This window comes from Limulus polyphemus, unplaced genomic scaffold, assembly GCF_000517525.1.
Source record: "Limulus polyphemus unplaced genomic scaffold, Limulus_polyphemus-2.1.2 Scaffold5772, whole genome shotgun sequence".
Taxonomy (NCBI): domain Eukaryota; kingdom Metazoa; phylum Arthropoda; class Merostomata; order Xiphosura; family Limulidae; genus Limulus; species Limulus polyphemus.
This window is the reverse complement of record NW_013671382.1, coordinates 34,832-46,246: the sequence shown is the minus strand read 5'-3', so window position 1 is coordinate 46,246 and position 11,415 is coordinate 34,832. Positions and strand designations below refer to the sequence as shown.

At 34.6% G+C, this 11,415-nt stretch overlaps 1 protein-coding gene across 4 annotated transcripts in view; it reads left to right on the top strand.

Moving 5' to 3' along the window:
• The first annotated feature begins 919 nt into the window (after window positions 1-919).
• Window positions 920-11,415, top strand: part of LOC106472960 (metal tolerance protein 5-like) — a 38,279-nt gene continuing 27,783 nt past the window's right edge. For 3 of the 4 annotated variants that reach the window (XR_002613568.1, XM_022401486.1, XM_022401485.1), the window contains exons 1-2: window positions 920-1,184; window positions 9,465-9,609. Coding sequence is in view for 3 of the 4 variants with exons in the window: in XM_022401486.1 (XP_022257194.1) it covers window positions 1,176-1,184; window positions 9,465-9,609 (154 nt within the window). In the remaining variant the exon portion in view is untranslated. The other variant, XM_022401487.1, reaches the window with a different exon arrangement.

Below are 11,415 nucleotides of genomic sequence, written 5' to 3'. Positions count from 1 at the left end.
AGTTGGAACGAAGTGAACAACAGAACAAAAGATGCCGCTGAAGATGTGTCACCTGGAAAAGCCACTGTCGAAGAAGAAACTGTACTCGGTTTTGAGAAGGGAAACAGTGAAGCTCTTGATGAAGTTACTACCACTGGTGTGATTGTTACCGATGATAGGACAATTCACGATGGAGCAGGTGAACCTCACGTGAAGCAGAAGCCAACGAGATAGAGACCAGTATGGAAAAAGATACGTCCTGTAAAATTAAGAGACTGTGTTGAATTTTAATTTTGTGTTTGTAAATTCTGTACATTTAATTAAGTTATTGTTAATTATCTATTGGTTTAAGTAAGTGGCTATTGTTCGGGACGAACAATACTGAGGAAGGGGCAGTGTTACGACAGCGGAAGTCACGTAAAACTAGTAACACCTCATGATATTCTAGAAGGATCATGTCTGTTGGTGGCAACTCTGGTCTTTTCTACGCGCTCTCTATTATTGTATATAAGTGCGCCAGATAAAGCAAAATTAATTAATCAGAGAATAGAATTGCAGACAGACAGAGACGGACAATTGACTCAAGCGCGGTAGTGACTGCAAGTAAAGTGCGTTAATCGTTTTGAATTATAGCGTGTGTTGAAGTTAACGTGACTGTGAAAATTAAGTGTATTGCAAAGTTGAATTGAGAAAGAATAAACTTGTTTTATTTAAGAAAAGACTTGTATCGCTAAAGTTTCATCCGAAGAAATTATACGGGAAATTAACAAACGAGCACAGACGTAACAATATATATATAAAAGATAAGTTTAATGTTGTAACATTAAAACAAAGGAAATATATTTCTTCTCAATTAAGATTCAGTTTCTTTTTTATTATAATTTGTATTCAATGTGCTATTAAAACATTTTTCAATGAGAAATTAAATTAAATTGTTCTGTTTGTCGTTTAATATTTTTACATCATATGTTTTGATCAATGTTATATTTCGACGTTTTCTGGAGTTTCTTGGTTGTTTTTACTTTTATTTTCGCAGTTTACCATGCGTTTTATGCCCCTTTACTTTAGGCTTTACCTGGTTATAAAGATGTACTGACATTGAAATCTTGCCATTCAATTAGAGAATGATGGTGTCAGGTATCATATAAGCGTGCTTGATGTGCGTTTGACGATTGAGAATTCATCAGAGTGACGAAATGGCTACGGTAAGTTCAAAGCCAAAGCTAGGAATTGAGAAACGTATATTTATTTACGTATTGAACGTAACTTAGTTAAGTATGGGGATATCTAAACCTTATTGTTAGCTGGAAAATGTTCGCTTTTTTCAGTCTTTACTACTAGTAATAATAACATTAACAGAGAAAGAAACAATCCCGATTAACTGTTAAATTACCCCCATTTCTGCCTTCGGGAATAAAATTTTGTTTTTGACTTTGAGTATGTTGCGTTTGAAAAATTAATATCGCCGTTTCGCCGAGAAAAACAGCAAATCAAATATGTGAGTATATCAAACAGCCAAGAAAATAAAACAGATAATTAGCATACTATTAAGACACAAGCCCCATTGAATTAGTCCGAATGCATTTCTTACATACTGAGCTAATACTAGTAATAGTAATAATATTAAAGTTGATTCTTGGATATTTGTCTTAAATAGGAATAAATTAGATATATTGTTGATTCCAGAGTAGCTGTAAAGTTTTTTTTCAGTTTTCTGCTATCTCATGTTTGAAATAAAAATTTTCCAGTCAATAACTAAAACAAAAAGTGTTGTAATGAAATGTGTTTATTTTTATGTGATGTATATGTATCTCATGAGATATTAATTGCATGTGTGTGTGTGTAATATGATGTATAATTGCAAAAACTATGTGTATGAATAATATCAAAATGTTTATCTTGTATTAAAACAAGATTACAACCCCAACTTGGGTTCTTAAAATGTCGTAGGGACATAATTATGACATTAAACTCATGGGTTTTCGAACTCAGTAACTGTATTGAGGATGTTAAGTCATAATAGAATGTCTTGGATCAATTGGTAAGTTGGACAACTACTTGGGAAATGACATTTAATTATAGTAAGTCCAAAGTTATCATAATTTGAATCACACATTACATATATAGTCCTTTTCTTCAGTCATGCTATTGAGTGGTATAGGTGGGAAACAACTGAAGAAAAGGAAATTGGCATTTTGATGGATAGGTCACTTAAGCTATCAAAGCAGTGACTGTTGCTAGTAGTAAAGCTAATACAATTTTAGGGTGTAAATATCAGTTGGAAATCAAAAGAGGTAATTACTTCTGTACAGATTGCTAATTATGCCTCGCTTGGAATACTGTGAGATATTTTGGTGTTCTAATCTAACAAAGAATATTCACTTGTTGAAAAGGGTTCATAGGCAGGCTAATAGGATGATTCCTGAGACAGAAGTGTTGTCATACTGAGATAGGTTAAGTAAGAGCTTTTAAATTATTTTATCTTGAGAAATGGTGATCTTATGCAGTTTACAATATTATCTGAGGGATCAATATGATGATAAAGGTTTCTGAATTTTTTATGTTGTGTTTTGAAGACAAGAGAACATACATTTAAGATTTGGAAAAGACAGGTGGGCTCCAGTTAAGGCAGTTTATTGTCTGAATATTTATCAATAGCATTTTTACACTAGATCTTCATATATTTGTTACCATTTTAGTTAGGTTTGATAAAAAGAGGAATGTATTATTTATCTTAATGTTAAAAAGGCTTTATTTATCAAAACATAGTTAAACCATTTAAAATTCTTTCAAAACTTTTCTTTTTGATGAAAATAAAGCAAAACAATAATTTCTTACACAACAATTGTTCTATCACATTTCTACACTTAAATTTTTTTTCATATATAAAGATAACTATAAAAGGACTTCACAGTTCTCTATAAATTCATCACAAAATTATGGAAGGCTAAAACTAGAGGTATTAAGTATATCTCAAAAACAGTTTTAAACTGTAGGTGAAGCCTTATACTTGATAAGATTTTATGGTCATGTTGATTTTATGTGGACTGTTCCTTTGCACAAGCTGTTGACAATTATTTTTCATAAGAAAATTATTTCAAGTTTATAAGTTAAAGAACAGTAATTATATATATATATATTTTTTGCTAAGGATGTAAGATGTAATGATAATTAAGATATGCCATTGGTTCAGTTAGGTACATGCTATGAAATGCATGTATTCCTTCAACAAATTAAATATAAATATATTAAAAGAAAGATATTTTTGGAATCAGGCCATTTAAAAAACTTCAAACCTCTACTATCAACCTTTCAGGGTTACGTACCTGTAGTGCGAGTCAGTTCTTTTAACAATATGCTTTATGCAGTCTTCTGTGTAATTCAATGTCTTTTCAGTTTTTATACAGCATAGATTTCCTAGAATAAGCCAAGGTTACAGATAAAAACTATATAGAAGAAGCAGTATGTGAAATGTTTTTCAAGGTAGAGTAAGTAATATATTTTCATAGGGCCTTGAAATCCTTGAGAGTTGTTCAGTTTGTGAAAAAAATTTCATAACCTAAAAAAATATACTGGAATAGAATAAGTATGAATATGGCAAGAAGTGCTGTATATATAAGGAATTATGAATATTGTCATAATATATGGTTTATGAAAGTTATCAGGAACTTAAAATAATCTTTGAATTTCACGTATTGTAGAAAGAGCATGTGAATCCTAATATAAATTCTGCAGTATGATTTACAAGCAGTGCAATCAAAATTCCCAACTACATATACACGTACTATGAAGTCACAAATTAACTTATAGAAAATAGTAAGTAAATTAAACTTTTGTTTTACATATATACATGAATGTCTGCAGAATTTATTCCATATAGGGGCAAGCCATTGCAGAGTGCAGGCTATTTGCCTTGAAGTTTGAATGTGATTCTCTGGCTGATTATGGCTTATTTTTTTAGCCTAATTTCATCATTTATATTTAATAGTATTATTTTCTAATAATTTTTTAAATTAAATTATTGCCCCATCCTGCGGACACTTAATTCTACAAATTCTTAAGAATCTTGCAGTTAGTACAATTTACTTCAAACTATGCTACTCGCCTCTACACAAAACAGCTAGTTAGTGCCTTGATGCTATTGCTGAAACTTTTTTCACATGATCAAGCCATTTTAAGAGATCTCATCTTCACACATAAGAACATGAACTGTGTTAGTCTATTATGCAATCAGCATCCTTCTTGAGCAGTACTCCTCTTGAGCAATTTGGGTAAACTAAAAGCTTATTCTTCTCCTTCGCATTACACTGATGTGTTACTTTCTTAGGCCTTTTGTCAAACAAAGGATCTTTTGTGCTATACCTAACTTTTAATTTTGAAGAAGTTTCAGTTAAAGCTACTAATAAGAATTATTGTCTTTCTTATTATTAATTTCATTCATTGCCTAACTAAACCATAAAACTTAGTAGTTCCCAAGAGACTGTGATATGATTTCCTTGAAAGGACTACTGTCCATCAACATTTACCCTAGGATAGAGTATAGGTAGATGTCAATATTCAAGCTCTGTTTCATCATAAAAGGCAAAGAACAATATCCTTCACCACTCTATTAAGCTTAGTCTTATCCTTTGAAGTTGCCCATGTTCAGGGTTACTCTAAGACTGGTATAACTCACTGGCAGGTGGTAAATTGAATGATAGATTGGGCTTCATATTTATTATTTAGTATTTTGAACAGCTTGTCTGGCTCAATTATACTGAAGAATAACTAGTAGCATCAATGCTGCATATTTTGGATTTCTTAACAGGACACATTTCTGAAAACTGCCGATTGTGTCACCATTCAGAAGTTTTCATAATAAGGAAAGGATTAATTGTGTGATGAACAAGTTCATGGAAGAATAGCACTGCTGATTGAGCAGCATGCTCCCTCCATGAATGTGCTACTCCCTACACTTCTGGAGGCAATTGCCATTTGTGTCTTCACTGGTCTACTGTCACAGTATGCTCTCTTTACCTATCTCCAGGAAAAGAAATCTATCAAGCAGACCTTGGTTATCTTATCAAGCAATTGCCATGTTCCTTCATGATGTTGGAAAACTTAGGAAAACACAATCCGCTCTATGGTAGAATGAATATTGATGGGATAACTCAATCCTGCTATTGTTTGCTCTCAGATTACAGCCTGTATGTCCCAAGTCAGACATTCACTGCCATTAATCTCTCCATTTGTTCACCCTCTCTTCTACTACTATTTTCTTTAGAGGTGGACAATGATCCATGAGATAGTGATAATTTTCCTATTATTCTGATGGACATTGGTTGCAGTCAATGACACATGACTCGTTTACCACAGTGGAAGCAGATTGCTTTTACTCTCATTAACTTATAATCTGTTAATGACTGCATGGAGGCAGTAACTGATCACATTGTTCAAGCAGCTGTTCTTACCATCCCTAGAACCTCTACATGTTTTCTGTAGTATCCTCACTCGTAGTTAACATCTGACTTTCAAAGAACATGTAGGACTCTGGATTAATCCTGGAATATCTTCCACAGATGTATCACTCTTATCAACCACAAGGCCTTTTAGAAGGCTTTTGCCCATGCCTAACAGATCAGATGTCAAAGCCAGAAAGAATCTTGTATTAAATTCACTTCCAGCATCTATTTCACTACTAGTTACAAGGCCATTTGGGACAAGAATTGAAAAGTGAATGGGAAATATCATCCCATACACTTTCAAATATTGTAAACCAGTAGCTAAAAAGTAGCTGACTTACCTATCATTAAAGCACCTTCACCTGTTTCATCTGCCTTTTGTTTTTCGAGGGATATTACTCCTGTGACTTGAGCATAACATTGGGTATCTGTATTGCTACATTGGATTTTTTTTTTATTGGTTGCTCATTTGTTTCTATGGCTATTACATTCTTTATTCATGTTCCATGCCTGGCACCTTCCTGTCATTTACATGACCTACATCTAAGCATTCCTCCACTAGTCATGTATTCCCAATGCAAATTGGAGTTCTGTGATTGATCTGTCCCACCTCATTCACTTCTTGGTTCTTTTTCTTTTTCCTATATTGTCTTTTATCAGACTATGTGGTGTTTTTTTTTTTTCAGTACTTAGGATGCTCACTGTCAATGTTTCATGTTTTTATGCCCACATTCCTATTTTCATTCTCTGTGGTGCTGTCTTAAGTTTGTTCACCATGGGGTGCCTTGCCCTTTCGTGCTTGTTTCAGATCTGTATGCCTTTGTCTCCAGTTTCTCATCCACTTGCCTTGGCTGTTGGTGTGTTCAGACAGGATTTGCACCTATTTATACATTTATTTTCTCCTCCCATTTGTCATCTTCCCTGAGAGATTTCATTCATACTTGCCACTCTGTGTCAGGTCTTTCTGATTGTTCCTTCCTGGCTGACACAGATCTGGTTTTCTCAGCTGTTTCAGCTCAACCAGTTCTTATCATTATGGATCAGTTTATCCTTCCCTCCACTTTGGCGGCTCATGGGGCATGTTCTTCCTTTTCTTTGTTTCCCTCTATATCCCACCTTTAATCCCAGGTGGATGCGATTGCCCTTCTATGTCCCATACCTGCTCTGGGTTGCTTCATTGCCTTCAAGGCTTCATTCCATTGGTTCCTTTTCCTGCTGTTTGATTCTCTGGCACCACTCCTCTGTTTGTGTATTTTTCCTTCCTCCCTTGCCCTTTGGATTCGGCTTTTGATTTGATTGGCCTTTTCGTTCTTGTCTCTTTTTCCCCCTAATCAATTCCTAGTGTCTTCACTCTGATTAGGTACCTTCCCTTTTATCTGCATCTCACCTTCATTGTACTGGGACTACACCTCATACGTTTATCTCGCATTATCTGCTTTTGGTAGCTGTTTGTTCCTCATTGGGGTACCGTCTTCCACTTGTCACCATCCTTCACTCTTCAGTGAGACTGACTGGGTAAGATACCTTATTGTATATATACTTCTTATTTTTTAGGGGCATGTCATTTTTTTTTTCCTTTAAGGATCCTGCTCTGTTGTGAGTGGTACATGTCCAGGTATACTTAAACTAGTCACATCTGCACTTTAAGGGCATGATTGCTCATTAGTTTTTCTCGTGATATACTTGCTTCATTCATATGCCCATTCTGGACTGTACCAACCCATGAACTTCATGGGTAAGGCAGAAGGGAATTGCTGCCCATCCCGCCATTCCTTAGATTGAATAAATCAGGAATAGTCTGCTTTTCTTAATTGGATTTTCTTGGTCTCCTGGTGCACTGTCTCTGGTGTTGAAGTTCCTCTGAACTCTCCACCGCATTCCCCACCCCCCTTTTTCTTCCAGTGGAGTATGGGAGTCTTTACCACTTTCCACTTCCAAGCTGCAGGTGTGGTGGACCATGGAGGCATCCTTCTGAATGTGATAATGATATACAATACAAATAATGATAAAACCATTCAGTTGAGAGTAGGGCAGTGGTGTTCTGCTGGTAAAGATGATGCTCCATCTCTGTATGGGTTTATCTGATGGGATGTTGTAGCTTTAGAGTGAAATTGGAATTCACCCCTTTGATTGGAATCCCACGTGGGTGTTGGTTCACAGTGACTGGATTTTGGATTCAGAGCTGAAACAATCAACCTAAGTCCTCACACATGTAGTATAGGTGTGTCTGTTTCATCACTCATTTATACTCTTGTTCCCTCCACCTGTGTTGTGGGTCATGGTGGGGAAATTTGCAGATTAATACGGTTCTTTCTCTTACATTATCCCCTGATGATTTTCTTATACCGAGGACATTATTGTGAAGGGGTGGTTTTTGTTGGATTGGTTTTGAATGAGATAATTTACACTACATAGACATCTTTACATACCAATCGTCTGCATATCAGGTTCCCAGATTGGTGATACAATTTATTACATTGTTATCATGTGTCCCGTTCATATATCAGGGGTATGAGGTTCCCTCTGGTCTGCTGAATTTGAGGTGAAGATAGTATGATCCTCTTTCCAATCCACACCAGATGGCTGGGTTTTGGATTGTAGTTGACTTGCTGCTGGTATGATCCTGTTTTCTACCCCCACATGGATGTTGGTTCCCCCACCCCTGTGGATGTTGGTTCCCGGCAGCTAGGTTTTGGATGCAGTTGACTTGCTGTGTACGGTCCATCTGGCACATCCTTTTACTCTCACCACACTGATGTACTCTATGGGATTGAGATTCCAGTATTGTATGGGTCGGATCCATATCCAACCATTGTTGTCTCCATTTTGTATGTACTCCTCCCAGTTTCCACCCATGTCTGCAACACCTCTTTCCACACTGGGCAAAGAGTATACCTGATACAGAAATGGTGTGGTCTCCCACGTATGATCCTCTACTGCAAGGATCTACTTTTTTAGGGGAAGATGCTTTCAAAGGATGCTTCTTTCTTTCCCTTCCGCCTATTCAATGTGGGATTCTATCTATTTAAGTAAGTGGAGATAATTTACCATATCAGAAGTAATAATTTTCCTATACTGAAAAAGTATCTCCCCTCACACTTCCCACCCTTCTTCCCCACTGAAAACTGGTGCTTCCATTTTCTGCCAAACGTCGAAGTGATAGTTCGGTAGAATAGAATAGAAGGAGTCACATGCGTCAGGAAGGTGTGTCACACTCCTATTGGTGGAGGGTTGTCGCATGATGATTTGCATGTGAGATGCAGTTGAACCACATTGATCTTGGGGTACATGGGAGCTCAAGTCTTGCGGCATGAGAAAAAAATTTTGCATATAGGCAGCAGCACTGAATGAGAATAGCTGTTTATGTGAGAAGAGTTAAGTACCTATCGGAAATACATTTTCAGTACAGGAAAATTATAATGTTAGGTATGTTATTTGAACAATTTTCTATATCCAAACTGAACTGAAAAAATCAACAACAGACATTTTGAAAAATTTATGTATTAACTTAGGAGGTAGCAAATATATGATACTATTCTGTACACCATATTATTAGTTGTAGAATACTCTTGTGAAAAGTGAAGCTTTTATATTGCTTTATCAGCAACATTCCACAACCAGGAGATACGTAGTTTTATGTCACAACTGTATCTAAGAGCATTGGATTATAATGGGAAAGTAGAGCCTAAGTATGTTCTCATGACACAGGCAAAATAAGTTGCATGAAAAGTGGGAGAGATAAGAACTTTGTATAAGTTGATGCCTACTCTACATTGTGTCAAGGATATTCAGAACCTAAAGTGACTTAGTTGTTGACAGCATGACAGCAACTTAACAAGAAAGAGCTTGTAGTATTTCAGAAATAAGTATCTGTTTGAAATTTATGGGTCTTTGTGAGTAAAACCGAGTAATAGTCCAAGTCTATTCCATATTTCAGTATATATTTCCATGTCTGCATCCATATTTCAATATAATCTGTTATTTTCACATGTGAAAGTTTTTGTTGTACTTTTTGGTACTTATTTTGTTGTTTTTTATTATCAGCCAAATGGATCTCACTCGCTTTCAGAAGGGGCAGAGAGCATCCATAATGGTCATATGGTTAGAGATACATCGTGTACATCATCAGGAACCCATCGGCAGATAATGATGGAAGAAGTAGCACCTTCTGCTGCAAGCATACTTGATGGTAAAGATATAATTCTAATGAAACTTTGAACAGCAAGACTTTGTATTGCTTAGCAGTTTGGTATAAATTACCAGTAAAATAAAATAAAATTTACAATTATGATATGCAACACTCTTAGGTAAATACAGAATTAAAATTTATAATTTTTAGCTTTTCTCCTCTTTTATGGATGCAGTTAGGAACTTAAAGATGCTAAGAATGTATGTACACATTTATATATTCCAGTATGATGTCATGACGAAATAATAAAATGGATAACCTGTAATGGGCCGACATGGGCATAGCTGTTTCGGTTTGACTGTGCACCATTTACAAATAAATTTGTTTAATGCCAGGTTGTGCAGTCATGGTTTAAACACACAAGTCATTAACTTGAGGAGGTTTATGTTCAGAATAAAGAAGTTCACTCAGTCTGTTTATTACAAACAAACAAAATAATTTTAATACAAGATATTCATATACTCATCTACATCAAAGTTCCCAAAACTATCTTGAAACAGTTTAATATCAGAACTATTAAACTCTTCATTCTGCATGGCAATATGTTCATTAAATAGATCTTCTATTATCCCTTTTGAGACAGGTCATAAGTGAAAGGCCATGTCGTCTCGTTTGTTGACTCATATTCAAAATTTTAATGAACTACTATTTCATGAATTTATGTCAATAAGTTTATCAAATTTTAGAACTATACATCACTCAATTTCTTAATTTAAAGGTAAATATTAAGAAAACAGAAAACATTGATTTTTTGTGTGTCACGTGGTATGTTGAATGCAGCACTGGTTCATATTAGATGTTTGTGAAGTCAAAATACTAAGTCTATAGTTTTGTACAAATTAGAAACACAAACTACAGATATTGACAAGCTAGAATATAAAATAAGAAAGTCTTATCGTTTCTATTTGCTAAGATATTACTCATGTAATAAATCAAATGCTCCCTTATATACAATTCTATATATGATATGAATAGCCAATTGGAAGCTCTGAATGTCCCCTAATGGCTTTCTTATCCTTTCTAACATGGCTAGTGCCATTTCTTTCTTTTGAACCAAGATTTCAATGAGGTAGGTTGTGTCTTTTGTCTGCTCGAAATTTCATATTTTTTAAGAGTAAAATACATCTTAGTTATTAAGCTCGATAAATTATAGTTGAATTCTATGGTATTGATGTAGTAATTTATGAATTTTTAGTTATTCAAATGTATATATAAAACCCGAAAAAAATATTTTGTTTCATATCCTTGAAGTGCAAAGTTTTTGAAGGCTTAGCAACCTACGTCAAGCAGCAACCAAGTACAAAGGTTATAACTAGAAGAGATAATTATTTGCATTACTTCTTTATTTGCTGTTCTTTGTTTTAGGAAAAATATGTTTAAGAACTTATTTCAAAATAGCAATAATCTATATACATATAGAATGTATGATAATTGAAATGTGACTGTATTTTACAAAATACTAGTTGACTAAAACACAGCCAAGACAAGTTACTTTGTACAGACCAAAGGTCAGTTTTTATGTTATTTTATGTGGTAACATGAATGCACATGAGCCGTGTCATTGTAATTTCTGTATTGTTAGCCAGGCATGGGGTCAATATAATAAATATGATAAATATATACAAATGTTTAATTTTATGAGATTTAAGCTGTTTCATCTAAGCATTTATGTTTTCATTGTTCATTCTAGAATGAAAGAGGCATAATTTATGTTTATTTCTTAATTTTTTATGGTGGTTGAGATCGTTCAAATCTACTGTACTCATACAGAGATTAATTACTGAAAATAACAGATAAAATATAAAG